Consider the following 17,859-nt stretch of genomic DNA (forward strand, 5'->3'; position numbering starts at 1 on the left):
GTTTCGTTTGATTGTCATCCAACTTCGTCCAACCTCCCAAGTCCGATGTCTCGCATGAACATTGACGATATCTGAACGGATCAATAACTAAAGATCCGACGAGCTGAACATGACTCGTCTATATGTGCACGTGGACTGATTCTAATCCACGGCTGCACGTGTCAAACTGTTGGGGATTTTCTGTGAATGTTTATACAGAAGGAAATAAAATCAATGCAAATCCCTTTGATTCTAAATCACCAGCTTTTCTATCGTAAACATTTGACCGGCGGAAAATATACAAAACAAATTCACCCTGAAAAAAGAACCCGAGCTGAAGCCAAATGTGCAGTTAATGGAAGCTGATCATATCTGATCAAACCCGGTTTTATAGCACCGAAAATGTTGTCAGAGCTGAATTAACATCAGACCCTGACAGCTTCATCACTGACGAGGTTAATGTGGAAAATCTGCAGCGTCAAAAAAACATCTCGAACATGCAGGCAAACCGGAAGAGTTTATGTGTCTATTGTGGAGCAAATTCCATCAGGAAAAAAAGGAAGACAGACGTGGAAAAGAAAAGGAGGCAGGATGAGACGGCGAGGGATCGGCCCGCTAATCCTGCAGTGAAACACAGGAGTCAGAATGATGGACGAGGAGCCGGTGGGGTTAATGAACACGCAGATCGATGCTGAGCCGAGCCACTGAAGGAAAGTAGCACAAACCGTGTTTGGCTGAATATCGCTCTCAGCATTTCCACATCTGTCTCTAAAGCTATTCCCATTCTAAAATCTAATCCTCTTCTCCTTATCTCAGGAAGGTAGCGTTTCTTTCCGCCTCCCGAAGCTGTTCCTCAGACTCCAGCCTCTTTGGCGTTATCTTTCCAGCATTTGCAAACCTAAAAATCAGCTTGTTTTGTTTCCACATGTGACCAGCAGCATACGGAGGAGGACTTCAAACGTTTAGTCACATGACACCTCTGCTGGAGCCGCTAACACCCCCTGCTTGTCAAAAATCTCCACGTGATGCAAAGTGGAAGTGAGTAGATTCTATTAATCCGCGCTGTGCAGCGTCACCGTCACGTTATTGAAGTCTGACACGTGGAATTAACAGCACGTTGATTTCATGAGTCACCACAACTTAACACAAAACAACCTCAATAAGTAAAGACGAACACATTTAGCTTTAAACTTTCAGCCTGAAATACCAACACCGTGAAGCACAGAGCTCACAATACACCAACCGACAGCAGGAAGTGGGATGATGAAGCTGTCTGCAAACTAGACCAACTTCAAACTGACTGAGGTGGAAACTTTGGGGGGAACAATCACCATCTGGCCCTGAGTGTAGTTTGCTTGGCTCCTATTGAACTGGTTTATGGATTTCACTCAAACCTCAGACGGTGGCAGCACATCATGTCAACATGTGTGTCCCAGGGGAGATAATTGGACTTTTGTTGAAATTTTTTTAATACATTTGAAGTGGACGACATAAGACATGATAACATTTATGATGTCCATGAAGAAGAAGTAGCAATCTCACATTTAGAGCAAATAAAGGAGAAGGAAAATAATGAAACATCAGCTGAAGTAACGATGGTCCAAATCCTTTCCAACCTTACTGTGGTTAACTCCTCTAGATCAGTTAGTCTTACCGCCTGTCTGAGCCGCTAACTGGGTCATAAATGATATTAGTTCAAGCGAATGAAAAACTTAAGTCACTGGGACAAATGACAGATGGACTTTGACCCCCAGGAGAACCTCCAACTGTTTTGTGTGACTGTTTTCTTCAATATGATAAACTATAAAAAAGAGGAAATTATGTAAACAGTTTGTCTTCATCTGACAGACACACAGTCTGAAACACACGACGTGCCGTCCTCCATACACACTGCTTTATCACCGATTGATTTATTAATGTATTTGTTTATGAAAAATGCAAAGAGCATCAATCAACCCGCCGTCTGTACCAGAGAGAAGGCATGTTTTCTTACAGTTTCTGGTGATACTAATGTTAACCAACCGCCATGACACGATCCGAATCAAACGATTTGTCCAGATCTGGCAGGCAGAACCGTGATGCTGCTGGTTTGGAAACGAGGAGCCGATCAAACTCTCAAGGTGACTCTGGAGAGGGAACCCCAAACCCGCAGAGTAAAAGTCTTGACACCGCGGCCTCATCTGCAGCGCCGAGGCGGCCTCTCCATCATGTCCGCGTCTTTCCCCATCTATCAGAGGGACCGTTTGGCCCGCTCCCAGCCCTGATGATGCATTTCAGCCACGTTACAGACTCTGGTTATGCACAAGGAGAATCACTCAAGCGGCTGCATCACTGACGCTCAGAGCGGGGAGGTCAGAGGTCACCTTGTACTCTCATTAAAACGGCTTTGTAATGATAACGCTTGTGCCCCGTGGTGAGGTGTGCCATGCAGTAAACAGACCGAGTCTCCTGAACGTGAACCCCCCCCCCACACACACACACGCACACTAGTGTAATTGTGCACCTAATACATCTTTTTATCTCCATCTTTTCCCACTTTTTTCCACTAAGAAGTCCATGCAAACTCCTCATCGGAGTCTCCTGAAGGAACCACTTGCTCGACACAGTCATTCCAGCGGTACCCAAAGATCCTCCAGAGACCTGGTACCAAGACATCCAGTCTCCTATTTGTACATGATGATTCAATACACACTGGAATCAACATCTCCAAAGTTCTGCTCTCACAGACCCAAGTGTAAAATGAACTCTGCTGGGCTAAACTAACCTGAGATAAATTAATCAGCTACACTTTGTTCATCTTGAGTGTTCAGATCTTCTTCAGATCTCCTCCTGTAGGGTGACCTGTGGGGAAGCGCATGAACATGAGTCGGGTTGGAGATGAAGCACTTACACGTTGGTGACTGACTGCAGACGGTTCGTGGCAGAAATCAATCTGCCTGCAGTCGTTATTCATTTGGTGTCTTACGTGAAGCAGACAGTCGTCCGACCTGCTGGCAGCAACGGTAACACGTACGCAGAGCAGGTCATTACTCATGTTTTCTCACTGGCCTCTCCGTCTTTGCACCGTCTCATTTTATTAGTGGTTTTATTTTAGTCTGAGTATTTTGGCTCAACACACTTGGTCTTTGTACCAAAGCTCTGCTTAGGGTGACAGACCAGCCTCTCCTGGTCTCAGCGTCTGTGGCTGGAAAAAGGGTACAGATGCCACATTCCACTTATTCAAGGTCCCTAAACTCAGGTTTCAGAAACCCAGCTCAGCCCCACCCACACACACCCCATTCACATGTGTGAGTCAGTCTGATCCGACCCTGAGGTCCATTGGTGCCGGCACTTATCCCCAAGTACTGCAGCGCTAAGAGGACAAGCATCTATGATTCCCCTGGATGGAAAACCGGCCCGTCACAGATTATTACCCCAACCAAGGCCAGGAACCATTTACAGCTGCAGTGGGGCCCAGAGTAGTACCACCACAGCTCACCCACCAGTGTCCACAGTCCTGCACCACCCATGGACTAGAACAGTGCAGGCAAACTGTATTGTACAAAGACACAAGTAGCATGACAGGGATCCAAACCCAGGTCAACATATTGATTGTCTACCTGCACTGTCCTGTAGCAAGTTATAAATTCAAGATAATTCTGTCGTAATTATGAAATACTAAGTAAATTCTAAACCATAATTGCAAGGTAGTAACTCCTAATGATGCAGTAGCAAGTTGTAATTCTGTGTGACTAAATCAGAATTATGAGATGCCAAGAAACATTTCTGACATGCAAAAGCAGAATTTCAAAATAACGAGGTAATAACTTAAGATTATGCAACAGTACGACATCATGACAGCATCCTGAGTTATAATTATCAGGTCAAAGTCATAATTCTGTGAAATTAATGACTTAGTCCAAAGTGTTATGACTTGGCACTAACTGTCAAATATTAAGTCTTAGGACTACATATTTTGTAGTTTATTGTTTACAGTGAAAATGTTAATTCTGAACTATTGCCGGGTCGTACCGTGACGGTTTCTTTTTCACTCTTTGAATCGGGCTTCCTCTGGATTCACTATTTTCAGCAGCTCTTTGAAAACGAGAGTTCTTGAAATAAAGTTTTTAAAAAGTGACTGACTGATGCTGAGCCAAATAAAGAGGCTGATAAAAATGAAAGAGTTGCTTTCTGTTGGTGGCCAAACTCTCCCAGCGTTTGGCAGGTGGCTGGTGTTAATGTGCAGGTTTGGCTCAGCTGCAGCGTGCACACTTTCCTCATATTCCCACCTCGCAGCCTAATTATGTTTCCTCGCAGAGTGCAGCTTATTGTGGTGCACGTCTGCATGTCGGTGCGAACGGGAATCAGCGTCACTGAGCTTTCTGCCTCCTTAGACAGAGGGCAGAGGTGAACCCGCTGCTGTGTGGGTTATTGTTGAAGCTACACAATAATGTGGAGCGTTCCACGTCACAGACGCACCTACACGTGCTGTCTGCACACTTTGTTTTGTATCAGTGCACTTGATGACATCATAAAGGTGCTGTTTGATGAAGATATTTTTAAATTTTTGTTGTTAAACTTTTCAGCTCTTTCTCCTCTTTTTATGATTTTGCTGAATCCGTTGCTCAGCTATTCGATAACAAACTGGTCCCAACATGTTTGGGCTACAAAAGCCAAGTAGGAAACATACTAATCCTGAAAAGTAATTTTCTGATTTCAATGAGGGTTAAATATCAAGATGAAGCGGTTTATAGTTTATAGTAAGGCTTATAGTTAGGGCTGGATCAGGTGACCCTGGACCATCCCTTGGTTATGCTGCTTTAGACGTAGATTGTGGGGGGGTTCCCATGATGCACTGTTTCTTTCTCTTTTTGCTCCGTATGCATCACTCTGCATTTAATCATTAGTGATCGATCTCTGCCCCCCTTCACAGCATGTCTTTTTCCTGGTTTTTTCCCTCAGCCCCAACCAGTCCCAGCAGAAGACTGCCCCTCCCTGAGCCTGGTTCTGCTGGAGGTTTCTTCCTGTTAAAAGGGAGTTTTTCCTTCCCACTGTTGCCAAGTGCTTGCTCATAGGGGGTCGTTTTGACCGTTGGGGTTTTTCATAATTATTGTATGGCCTTGCCTTGCAATATGGAGCGCCTTGGGGCAACTGTTTGTTGTGATTTGGCGCTATATAAGAAAAAAGTTGATTGATTGATTACTTCACACATATAATCCAAGATAAGGTTTGTAATTTACCAAACAAAATGTCAAGCTTCTGTTCATTTATTAATTTATACATTTATAATTTTTTTTTACTATGATGATCAATATGCAAACTGTCTTCACTGTTGTCCTGAGGAAGAACATCTCAGTCAGCTCACATTTTTAAACACAGACACCATCTGATGGTTGCTTCAACAAAGTGTAGGATTATGTTCTATACTCCGTGACCCAGGCTGGTGCAAGGTCAACTTTTCAATCAAATTCCAGGTCGGACACTTTGGACACCCACCTGGAGCCACCCGTTGCTGATCCGACAAACCGACATGTTTTAACAAAAGGTCTCGGGCTAAATGTAGGCATTTTTTAGAGAACTGAATTCCACAAAACAGTCCAAGTTGGGAATGATCAATACCCACTGCCTTATCTGGAACTGCCCTAATGTTTTGTTTTTACTGGTGTCTTTATCTGTTTTTAATCTATTTCTGGGTGTTTATTGATTTTTTTAAAAACATATTTATTTGTAACTACTTACTGGTTTTGTTGGTGTTATCTATTTGTTGGTTTCTAGTTCAGACCCAACATTTCACCATATTTAGTGAAAATCTGCTAATTAGTTTTTGACACATCATGCTAACAGTCCAAACGAAATAGGTGACATAATGATGGTTAGCCGCGGACAGATGGTCCGCTGCTTGACGGACAGGCAGACGGATTATTAGCCATAATTGCCGGAGGATCAGTCATCCCAAGTGGATCAGGTCTGTTGCTGCCTCCGTCCATAGAGCAGACCCGGGGCAATAAACTGGAAGACCTGACCCAGATCTGTCCTCGCTCACATCCCTGCATGATGGAACTGTTAATAAAACAGAAAATAATTATATCTACTAATATGATAAAGCCGTCGGTCGTACCGGCGACGGTGAACAACAGATCTGAGCTTTGATTAAAGAGCAGAGAGCTGAAAGCTGAGAAGGAAACAACACAGAGAGAGTTCCTGATTGGTGCCGGAAGAACGATCCAGGACGCTCACACGGAAATGCTCTGTAACGTCAGATTGTTTCGGCACACAAATACTGTGTATAAAGTAGCATAAAAAATTAAGAAACTGCTTCAACTGTGCAGGAATTCAGTCCGTGTGTATGAGTACTGTCCATGATATGAAAGTGTGCAGCTGTTCAGAAAAAGAACACTGGTGTTGGATTCTCAGTTATGTTCACTTTTAAAAATCCTCTGAGTTTAGGAAAGTAATGAGACTTGGCTGTGGATGGTACAAAAACCTTTTGTTGTTTTGTCAATAATTCAGCACACTGATTCGAAACATTGTGAAATCTTTTAAACAGTCGGTGGTTCGATCGTTGTTCCAGAGTCGGTATGAAAACAAACCCAGACGTCACAATACAGAACGGGGAAATAAAAAATGGAATAAAAACAAACTGTGTGGCAACTGCTGACAGCTCGTAACTTATAAGTAATGTAACTAAAAAGGTAACTAGTAATCTAACTTGGTTACTCTTAAGATTGAGTAATTAGCAAAGTAATTAATAGTTACTTTTCTGAGTACTCGGTCTTAAAAATGAGTTAGACAGTAACCAAGTTAGATGAGTACACAGTAAATTCTGCAGAGTAAAATTTACTCTGCTGGGATAACATTTGGTCCCAACCCAAATAGAGTCAAATCAACTCTATCACAGTGTCAAATCAACTCGTATTGGAGTAGACCCTCTTGATTTGACAGGATGGTAGGGCTGATTTCACTCTATAATAGAGTGTATCTTACTCTATTTAGACTGGGACCAAATGTTATCCTGGCAGAGTATATTTTACTCTGCAAAATCTACTTTATTAGTTACATTAAGCAGCTGCTGACAAGTTGTCTGCAGCTGCTAATGAAGTAATTGTATAAAGTAAATGTAAAAAGTAAGTAATAAAGTAACTTTTCAAAGTAACTGTGGCAGCACTGACCCTGGACAGAACGCCAGTCTGTCGCAGGTCCACATACAGACAAAAGTAAAGGGACTTAACGGAGTATAATTCCTACATAAAAAATAATAAATGTAATTGTTCTTATTAACCCAGAGTCTTTAAGGAGATAAACAGAGTCTCAGTCCGTTCACTTTCCATTTCTTGCTCTCTCAGGACGTCTTGATTCCTTTTTGTCCAGTGTCACCTGATGAACAGTTCAGGGATGAGCATCCATGTCAAATGATGTGTATTTTACAGGCCAGAGTCTTGCATGTGTAAGAACATGGAGACTGTTTGTACACAATCAGACCAACTGTTCTGCTGTAAAATTGCCACACAGGTCCTCAGGATGATAAGAATTCACTGAGAGCAGGTTGTTGAATGGTGGTAAAACTGAAATTACAATATTTTACATTGAGTAGAAATGTCAGAATTCTACTTTAAATCTAGGAAAAAAAACATCTTTATGTTAAAAAAAATTCTACTCCAATGTTTACAAACTTGTAGAAATTCTTTAGCAATTTCTACTCTGGCTTTAAGAAAGAAAGATAAATTATTTAACAAATTAAATAATTGCAGCTGAAGGTGTTTTTTTTTTGTTGTTTTTTTTTTTTGCCTTTTTGCAGGGTTGTTTGAGCCTTTTGTTTTTTCTTATGATGTTGGGAAAATACTGAAGGTCAGGATACATCAAGAAATTCATATTTCATAAGAGACAGTTTAAAATTTTAATTTTATGATATATTATTGTTACTGTATGCTCTAAATTGCTTCCAGGATTCAAATTTAACTTGATTCCATTCTATTTCAAGCTAAATCTCATGGTGGAACTGGACATTTTTTGAGATCACAGAATGAAGCTCCGAGGAAAAATCTTTCTTGATAAAGTTGAAACGCACTGCAGCTAAATTCACGTCAGATGTGGAAGTTGTGTTTTGGGTGAGTCCCGTTGAATCATCTGTCAGGTGTCAGATGCACTGAAACACGGAAAATGAAACTCCTGCAGGATCCGAACCTTGAACCCACATTAGATTCGGGTGGTGAAATGCGCAGGGCGCTCGGCTCCATCCCGCCGTTACGCACACGCGTTACCTGCGACCCTGTGCGCGCGCGCACACGCACGCCCCTGATTAAGCAGGGACAGAACACGTTTCCAAAAAAATACATGGATCAGCTCCACATTACTTACGTGCCATATCGCGAAGAAGATGAGGGAGACGCAGAGGACCAGAGACAGCATGTAGCAGAAGGCAGCGAAAGTGAACATCATTAAAAACGGCGGCAATCTCCTGAAAAAAACAGCACGAGCCCAAACAGAACCGGAACCAGGGACAAAGTTCTCACGGTGCCGGGCTCGGAACCATGACTGTGCCCCGGCAAACCTTTCCAGACGGTCCCGATCAGCGCAGTCCGCAGTCACAGAGGCGTAGATGTGGCTGAGGTTATGCGCAAAGCCGCCGCGCAGAGCGCAGTCTGCGGGTAATCCACGCACGGCGGCCCAGGAGCTGAGGAGGAGCTGAGGAGGAGGAGGAGGAGGAGGAGGAGGAGGATGGTGCCACCAGCCGTTAATAAATGCCGCTTTTTCTCCCTCGGGCAACCTGTCAGCGGCGGCGCGCGCGGGACGCACGAACAGGTGGACTTAAAAGAGCAGCGCGGGCGGGTGCGCGTGCGTGCTTGTTCGTTCCCATTTGGGGGGGGGGGGGGGGGGGTAGGCAGGCGTGGATCCACCTGCTCTGCGCGTACATGTGACAGAGGATTGTGCACACACGCTGTGTAAAGCGTAAAACCAATAAACCGCTGATCAGTACGAGAAAAGACGAAACACGCTTCCGTAATAACACACGTGGTGGGTCACGTGTGAAGGTAAAATTATTACCCCTGAGGTGCAGTATGAGTGTCCTGGTTCCTTCTGGGTCTTCAGGTGGATGTGGAGGCCTGCAGTCGAGTTATGATGATCATCATGATGATGATCCGTCTAACCATTTACCATTTCAACCCCTTCATTCTTAAACCAGCAGTTCCTCCCAGGGTCAGATATAAGTCCACCAGTGGTGTCAAACTTCCATACAGTGACGAGAAGATGCTGATTTTCAGTTCAACCACAGACAGACAGTGGCTGATTTCAGTTTGAATGGTCATCGGTGAAATCACGTGCTGACATGATCACTCTGAAGGAAGATCTGCACTCTGTTCTCCATCAATGAGCCACTTTACAACCATGACACCAGGAAGACCCAAATCAGCCCAAGTGACTTTCCAAAGGAGCCATGGTTCTACTCTTGAGTTTCTTCCAGAGTTCCTCATCGTGTCCATCAAGATGAGTCCACATGTAATGTTATTCCTTTGGTCACTTAGCAACGTTCCCAACCTTCAGCCAAGTTTGGAACTCAAGTGAAGTGATCATTTGAAGACTTCAGACTGCTGACAGCCCCCAAAACCAGTTTTACTTCAAACCCTTAGATTCCTGAAGACCTTTAGTCGGGACGGGAAGTGGAGGTCCATCAGGTTTAAGTGGGCACTGTGGTCTCAAATTGAAGATGCTAATTATCATCTCAATGCTTCAAAAGCTGCCCCAAGTGCTGGATGTCTCCTTCAGAAGGAGCCATCAGAACTACATCAACTCCCATCCTTAAACCTCTGACCTTCACCGTCCTCCGCCTTTGGACTGGACCCATGAAAACCACAGAGAGACCCAGTAACTAGGCATAAAACCATGTTTGACTTTCTACAGAGCACGTGGACACAGTCGATGGTCCTACTGAGGTCCCAGAGCTCTGACACCTCCAGCACTCACTGTGGACTGGACGGGGAAGCTCTGGCGCCCCCTGTAGGATATATAGAGCAGGTCCACAGTTTACTGTTGGAGGAGGAAGATGAACTGACAAATTCCTCGGTGGGCATTGACCATCCATGACACCCCGCTGTGCTTTTATACATGTAAAACGATATATTTTCCAAACGGTGTGAAGATTATATTAATTCCAGTTCTGTTACTGAGCCACTGTTCCAGACTGGGACACCACACAGGAATGAAAAATCTCTTTTCATTTTGCACCTTAGTTTGAAGTTAATAATTTTGTTCCCTTCCAATTTTAGATTGTTTCACCTCCTGATGATTAATTAAAACATCTTAAAATGTCAAACGATCCAGTTTTTCTCAAGAATAACCGAAATGGTTTCAGTTTTAATGTTGTAATCATTCCGATTTAATTTCTGTCCTCTTGGAGGGTCTTGACCCTGACTTTGGAGGCCGCCAGCTTTAGATCACATCTTTTTATGATTAATAGCGAGGCTGCAGCGTCATCTAGTGGACCAGGAGTATACAGCAAGCAGTCGTTCCCATTTTTGATCAGATTTATCATGAAACACTTGACAATATTGATATCAGATTTTCAGCTGTGATTTACTGACAGTTTCTCAGTTTTCACATGTTTTATTCACAAACTGCCACCGGTAATTAAACATAAATTTATATCCATTTTCTATACCTGCTTACTTAAAGGTCACGGGGGGACTGGAGCCTATCCCAGCAGTCTTGCAGTGTGGGGTGGGTTCACCCTGGACAGGAAGCTAGTCTGTTGCAGGGTCATACAGACAAACAAACAGATTCATACCTACGGACAATTTAAAGTTTCCATCCATCTAACCTGTATGTCTTTGGATGGGGGAGGAAGCTGGAGCACCCGGACAGAACCCACACAAACATGGGGAGAACACGCAAACTCCACACAAAAAGGCCACATGTGGGAATCAAACCCATGACCTTCTCGCTGTGAGGCAACAGTGCTAACCACTAAGACTGTTCCATTTGTTTTGTCTTTGTGATCAGTCTGCTGTCTGTGCTGTCCTTATGTTTCTCCTGTCTCATGTTCATTCTGTCTTTGTGTTTTGTTCATTCTGTGTTCTTAGGTTTTGTTCATGTGCTACACTCAGTTTCCTGTTTGAGTTCTATGTGTCTGACTACGTGTGTTCGTTGATTTAGTTTTTGATTATTGTTTAGTTCTTGTTGTTGTGTTTTTTGTTCTGAAGGCCTTCTTGTTTATCTCGAGTCCTTCATGTCAGTTTGCCCTTGTTTCAGTTACACTTTAGTTCCACAGTTGTTTTTGCATTTTGTGTACTGTGTATGTTGTATTTTGGTTTTATGTCTTGGGTTTAGTTTTTCATGATCAGGTTTTATTTCCACGTTGCTTTTGATGTCTGTTTAGTCTTGTGTCACGTTGTGTTCCTTTAGTTCCTCAGGTATCCCTGTTCTTCTGGCCCTCATTGGTTCCTCACATCTGAGTTCATTAGTTCTGTTTGCCTTTAAGCCACACCTGTTTGCTTGTTTCTTCACCAGTCGTTTGCCATTATTCCATGTTTCCATTAGTTTCTCCTGTGGACACTTTTTGGTGTAAGTATATCATTTTCATTATTCCCCAACTGTTTCTTGCCATAGTTAGTTTTGTCTGCTCCTTGGACATCCTGTTGGATCTCTGCCTTGTATTTTGTTTGGACTCTTTTTGTATGGTTGTCCCAGCACTTTGGGTGTTATGATTATTGGGTCATTTGGATTATTACTACTACTTCACCCCTGAATGTAGCCACTGTGGTCTTAAATCTTCCAGGTGATGTTGGAATTTTCTTCATGCTGTTAAACTCAGAGTTCCTCTGTCAACTGCAGAAAACTGAGTCCACAGTAAAAGAATCCACTCAGTAAACATGTTTGAGACTCTGGACCATCAGCTCCAAACAGGAACGTGAGCTGATGTGGGTTAGACCAGGACCCCGGGCTGGGTCAGCACCAGAGCCCCGTTTTCAGTGTGAACCTTTTCACTGAGAATGTGACCCGAGTAACGGTGGATTAGACTCTGCCGCAATCTGTTGGTGCTGCTGAGGAGAGAGAATGTGTGTGTGTGTGTTTATTCAACAGGCTCAGTGTTATTTTTAAGGATCAGGGGTCTGAACACGTTTTTCAGTGCTCATCCAAGCCCGCCTGAACCTTCACCTGATGACATGGAATGGTTCTGACAGTTTGTGGCGTCGGTGCTGCGGTTCAGCCGGTCCTCATAACCAAAGTAAAAACAGAGTCTCCATCATCTCTCACCGCGGTCACAGTGGTTAAAGTTCTCTAAAACAAACACCAGCACCCCAGGGTCTCCTCACCTTTGACCTTTATTTCATGTGAATGAGTGTGCAGAGACTCTGAGGGTGATGCTGAATTCTTTACAGAGAACAAAACAAGTCAGACATTAGCTTCTCCACAGAGACCGCGGGCCCTTCTGTTAGCACGGCTAACGGCGTGTCCATTTATCTCGCCATCTTCTGCTCCGTACGAGTCATTGGTCCGGACAAATGAACCCCTCCTCTCTTTTCTGGGGTGTCAGATTTTTCTGTCACTAGCCCACAGGATGCTGGACGGGTGCACAATGCAAGGTCAAAGGTCAACACATTTGAACATTTGATCAATCATTTATTCTGCAGTAATAATATCAATGCAGTGTACTGTGCGTATATTCTCCATATGCTTCTGCATGCTGGGATCAGAAGGACCGCCTTGGAGACGACCTGCAACAGATCCAGACCCGCAGGTGTCGCAGGAGGTGGCTGGAGAGGACGTCTGGACTGGAAGGTGGTTCAGCGGCTGACGGCTAAATCAGACATGTCGTATCTGGAGGAGGTCAGACATGAAAAAGTTACTCAGTAAAGCTGATTTTTGTTTTCTTGATTTTCTGTCAAACTCTTTGTTTTAAACACCACATTTATAAAAATTTTATCTGCATATTTGGATAATTAATTAGAGCTGATTTTTTTTTTTTATTTGCTCAAATGAGTAATTTAATTAATTCATGGAGAAAAAAGCTGCTCAAATTTGTAAAAAAGATCTCTGGTTTTTGGGTTTAATATGAGATCATCTGGGTTTGATGAATTTTACACACTTCTGTCTCAGTATCTGGAGATGATCCAAGAGCTCAGACGCTTGAAAGAGTTTCTGAAGCTCATCTACGGGTTTGTTTTAAACAGGTCCAAAGTGATGGTTAATGGGTTTAAAGTGGCTGACTTTGGGATAAATTACTAGTTACTGGTTGTAAAATCCATCTGAATAACTTTAGATTTTGGAGTAGTTTGTCGAGGTCTTCAACTTATTTCAGCTTCAACTTATTTTCATTTATATAGCGCCAAATCACAAGAGTTGCCTCAAAGCGCTTCACACAGGTAAGGTCTAAGGTCTCTGCAGGTTCTGAGAAATGGTGCTGATCCGTTTCCTGGAGCAGACGGTTTGAAAGGGTTTGTTCGTCACGGTGCTGTGGTAGTATATTTTTAACATGTTGCTGTTGTTATGAGTAAACTATTGAGTATTTTGAAGCAAAATTACTATACTTGAAGTTGCAGTAAACTGGAAAACTGATGTTCTGTGACAGAGGTCTCAAACTGGTTCCAGACTCCAGACGGATGTCCCGTCCTTCATGAGTTAATCAGTGAATGGACACCTGCACCCTCTTGGTCTTTCTGGAGGCAGTTTGACACTTCTGGTCTACAGTGTTTGTGCTGCTTGTTGCTGTGGAGTCCAAAGGAACCGTTTCTACACACATGTGGAAAAAGCCTCTCAAATTTCTCTGAGAGCTGATCCGTTATCCTGGTGATGGTTTTGGCGGGTGAAACCGTTCCCATCAGACGCTGAGAGAATATTCCAGTTGAATGTTGTTTCTGGACTCTAACATGATGTCTATCGATGTCAGTTTTGGTTTTGAACAACAAAAACCCCAAAAGATACTCAATTATTTAACAAATCCTCACATTTCAGAAGTTGAAAAACCAAGAAAATGTTTCTACGTTTTTGATTACAAGATTCGGTCATTAATCTAGGACACGTTACAGGAACATTTAGTCTCTTACAGCTTTCTTCAAAGTGGCGTCTCTCGGGGAGTTTGGCCGGCGGTGGTGGCGGCTTCATGCCCACCAGCCTGTGGTGAGGCCCAGAGGTCAGCATGCTGAGGAGAACCGGACTGGTCTGTAAGTGAGACCTGAAGTGTCTCCTCTGGGTCCTGTCCCAGGACTGCCGGGGTTTCACCTCCACCTGACACCAACTCTCCCGGTGCAGGTTCAGCTCCGCCAGGTGCCGCTCCTCACAGCCCGGCATGGTCACTGACTGGTTTCCCGTTGTGTCAGTGAGTCTGTGATGTCACTGTTTCCACGGTGACCTGAAACCTGACCACACACACAGTCAAAGATTGTCTCTGTATTGAGCAATGAGCCACTCTGACAAGTGGCTCATAATGATCAAAAATGTCTTTGCTGCAGTATTGAAGGTGTTTGTGTACAGAGTGAGACCTCACACCCTCCACCTGTCCCTCCGGATGGCTATTTGATCTTCCTGAGAAGAAAGCTGTAACAAACAATATTTCAGCTTCTTCTCTGTCTTCTTTATGTTGTTCTATAAGTGTCCACATTGTTATTGTTGGAAGGAGAGCTTGTTGTGATGACCTCTGACACTCCGCTTGGTGTCTAAATTTCACTTTGTTGTGTAATTTCAATCTTTACATCTGTGTTTAATTTCCGTGGTGTGTATTGTTTAACCGTCTGTATGGCCTCGTGTACACGGATCACAGTGTATTCAGGTGAATTAAAATGAAATTACTGCATCCACAAACCACAGACTGGTGGATTTGAACCCTGGTTTGTTCCAGAGCAAAACACCAAACCCTTAAAACCTCTCACCCCAACCCAAATAACCGAACCCTTAAAACCACTCACCCCACCCCAACCCCAAATAACCAAACCCTTAAAACCACTCACCCCAACCCAAATAACCGAACCCTTAAAACCACTCACCCCACCCCAACCCAAATAACTGAACCCTTAAAACCACTCACCCCACCCCAACCCAAATAACTGAATCCTTAAAACCACTCACCCCACCCCAACCCAAATAACTGAACCCTTAAAACCACTCACCCCACCCCAACCCAAATAACTGAATCCTTAAAACCACTCACCCCACCCCAACCCCAAATAACCGAACCCTTAAAACCACTCACCCCAACCCCAACCCAAATAACCGAACCCTTAAAACCACTCACCCCAACCCCAACCCAAATAACTGAATCCTTAAAACCACTCACCCCACCCCAACCCCAAATAACCGAACCCTTAAAACCACTCACCCCAACCCCAACCCAAATAACCGAACCCTTAAAACCACTCACCCCAACCCCAACCCAAATAACCGAACCCTTAAAACCACTCACCCCACCCCAACCCCAAATAACTAAACCCTTAAAACTGTTGTGTGGGCCGCTGAAGAGGAGGTACTGCTGGCCCACTACCACCAGAGGGCGCCAGACCCAGAGGAAGTGACAGCTGTCACTCATTACTCCAGCTGTCACTCATCTACACCACCATATAAGCCGGACTGCAACTCCACCTCCCCGCCGAGAAATCGACTACCAGTACCAAGGTAATTTCTCTGCTGACTGACACATTGTGTAACCAACTGAACTTCTATTGCAGCCGTTTTCCTGAAGTGTTGCCTTGTCTGGAGGATTGGCGTTTGGTGTGACAGTGACGGCTTCACCTCGCACCCCCTCCCAGATAAGTGGTTGATCAGGAGCTGCACGAGTGTGTGTGATTTGGAGGTGCTCCCTCCTAACGGTGTCTGGACTGTAAATTACTGAGTGTGCGGACTCACACTCATACATCATCTTTCTGTTTTCTGCCAGCAGTACCAGGGTCGACAGCCGAAGACAGAGGCCACCTGGGGACTCGGGACTTGGCGGCTCCGGTGTTCTTCAGACCGTTGGTGGTGGAGGCCGTGTGGGACGCGGCTTCTCTCTCGTCGGGCGTCTTCTATCTTCGAGCCTGCCCACACGTCACCTGGTGTTTATTGACTGTGAAAATTACGACACATTTCGTTGTGTATTATCACAACATTAAATTGTTACCTTTTGGCTTACTCATTGTCCGTTCATTTGCGCCCCCCGTTGTGGGTCCGTGCTACGACACCTTCCCAACAAAAACCACTCACCCCAACCCCAACCCAAATAACCGAACCCTTAAAACCACTCACCCCACCCCAACCCAAATAACCAAACCCTTAAAACCACTCACCCCAACCCAAATAACCAAACCCTTAAAACCACTCACCCCACCCCAACCCAAATAACTGAACCCTTAAAACCACTCACCCCACCCCAACCCAAATAACCGAACCCTTAAAACCACTCACTCCACCCCAACCCAAATAACCGAACCCTTAAAACCACTCACCCCACCCCAACCCAAATAACCGGACCCTTAAAACCACTCACCCCACCCCAACCCAAATAACTGAACCCTTAAAACCACTCACTCCAACCCCAACCCAAATAACTGAACCCTTAAAACCACTCACCCCACCCCAACCCAAATAACTGAATCCTTAAAACCACTCACTCCACCCCAACCCAAATAACTGAACCCTTAAAACCACTCACCCCAACCCAAATAACCGAACCCTTAAAACCACTCACCCCACCCCAACCCAAATAACTGAATCCTTAAAACCACTCACTCCACCCCAACCCAAATAACTGAACCCTTAAAACCACTCACCCCACCCCAACCCAAATAACTGAATCCTTAAAACCACTCACTCCACCCCAACCCAAATAACTGAATCCTTAAAACCACTCACTCCACCCCAACCCAAATAACCGAACCCTTAAAACCACTCACCCCACCCCAACCCAAATAACTGAATCCTTAAAACCACTCACCCCAACCCCAACCAAAATAACTGAACCCTTAAAACCACTCACCCCACCCCAACCCAAATAACCGAACCCTTAAAACCACTCACCCCACCCCAACCCAAATAACTGAACCCTTAAAACCACTCACCCAACCCCAACCCAAATAACTGAACCCTTAAAACCACTCACCCCACCCCAACCCAAATAACTGAACCCTTAAAACCACTCACTCCAACCCCAACCCAAATAACTGAACCCTTAAAACCACTCACCCCACCCCAACCCAAATAACTGAACCCTTAAAACCACTCACTCCAACCCCAACCCAAATAACTGAACCCTTAAAACCACTCACCCCACCCCAACCCAAATAACTGAACCCTTAAAACCACTCACTCCACCCCAACCCAAATAACTGAACCCTTAAAACCACTCACTCCACCGCAACCCAAATAACTGAACCCTTAAAACCACTCACCCCAACCCAAATAACCAAACCCTTAAAACCACTCACCCCAACCCAACCCAAATAACTGAATCCTTAAAACCACTCACCCCAACCCAAATAACTGAACCCTTAAAACCACTCACCCCACCCCAACCCAAATAACTGAATCCTTAAAACCACTCACTCCACCCCAACCCAAATAACTGAACCCTTAAAACCACTCACCCCAACCCAAATAACCGAACCCTTAAAACCACTCACCCCACCCCAACCCAAATAACTGAATCCTTAAAACCACTCACCCCAACCCCAACCCAAATAACTGAACCCTTAAAACCACTCACCCCACCCCAACCCAAATAACCGAACCCTTAAAACCACTCACCCCACCCCAACCCAAATAACTGAACCCTTAAAACCACTCACCCCAACCCAAATAACGGAACCCTTAAAACCACTCACCCCAACCCAAATAACTGAACCCTTAAAACCACTCACCCCAACCCAAATAACTGAACCCTTAAAACCACTCACCCCAACCCAAATAACTGAATCCTTAAAACCACTCACCCCAACCCAA

At 44.4% G+C, this 17,859-nt stretch overlaps 2 protein-coding genes across 4 annotated transcripts in view; both read right to left on the bottom strand.

Moving 5' to 3' along the window:
• Positions 1-8,606, bottom strand: part of cnih3 (cornichon family AMPA receptor auxiliary protein 3) — a 48,845-nt gene extending 40,239 nt beyond the window's left edge. The window contains exon 1 of one of the 3 annotated variants that reach the window (XM_034162335.1): positions 8,314-8,604. In XM_034162335.1, the coding sequence (XP_034018226.1) occupies positions 8,314-8,394 (81 nt within the window). In that variant the 5' untranslated portion in view covers positions 8,395-8,604. Of the gene's footprint in view, positions 1-8,313 lie in introns of all 3 variants that reach the window. The other 2 variants (XM_034162336.1, XM_034162334.1) reach the window with 2 other exon arrangements.
• A 3,946-nt stretch (positions 8,607-12,552) lies between these two features.
• LOC117503151 (spermatogenesis-associated protein 45-like) lies at positions 12,553-14,252 on the bottom strand. Its single transcript, XM_034162330.1, has 2 exons — positions 13,998-14,252; positions 12,553-12,771 (listed from the first exon to the last, which is right to left on the bottom strand). The coding sequence occupies exons 1-2, from the start codon at positions 14,239-14,241 to the stop codon at positions 12,752-12,754; spliced, it is 264 nt and encodes an 87-aa protein (XP_034018221.1). The 5' UTR covers positions 14,242-14,252; the 3' UTR covers positions 12,553-12,751.
• Positions 14,253-17,859: the final 3,607 nt, after the last annotated feature.

This window comes from Thalassophryne amazonica, chromosome 21 (genome assembly GCF_902500255.1).
Source record: "Thalassophryne amazonica chromosome 21, fThaAma1.1, whole genome shotgun sequence".
NCBI lineage: Eukaryota > Metazoa > Chordata > Actinopteri > Batrachoidiformes > Batrachoididae > Thalassophryne > Thalassophryne amazonica.

What these genes read in the sequence shown, in the direction of transcription:
- LOC117503151 (XM_034162330.1), bottom strand. Translation starts at nt 14,241, where the DNA reads ATGCCGGGCTGTGAGGAGCGGCACCTGGCGGAGCTGAACCTGCACCGG. An exon ending in ACGCCACTTTGAAGAAAGCT is followed by an intron (nt 12,772 to 13,997) that starts GTAAGAGACTAA and finishes GACCTCCTCCAG; the next exon opens with ATACGACATGTCTGATTTAG.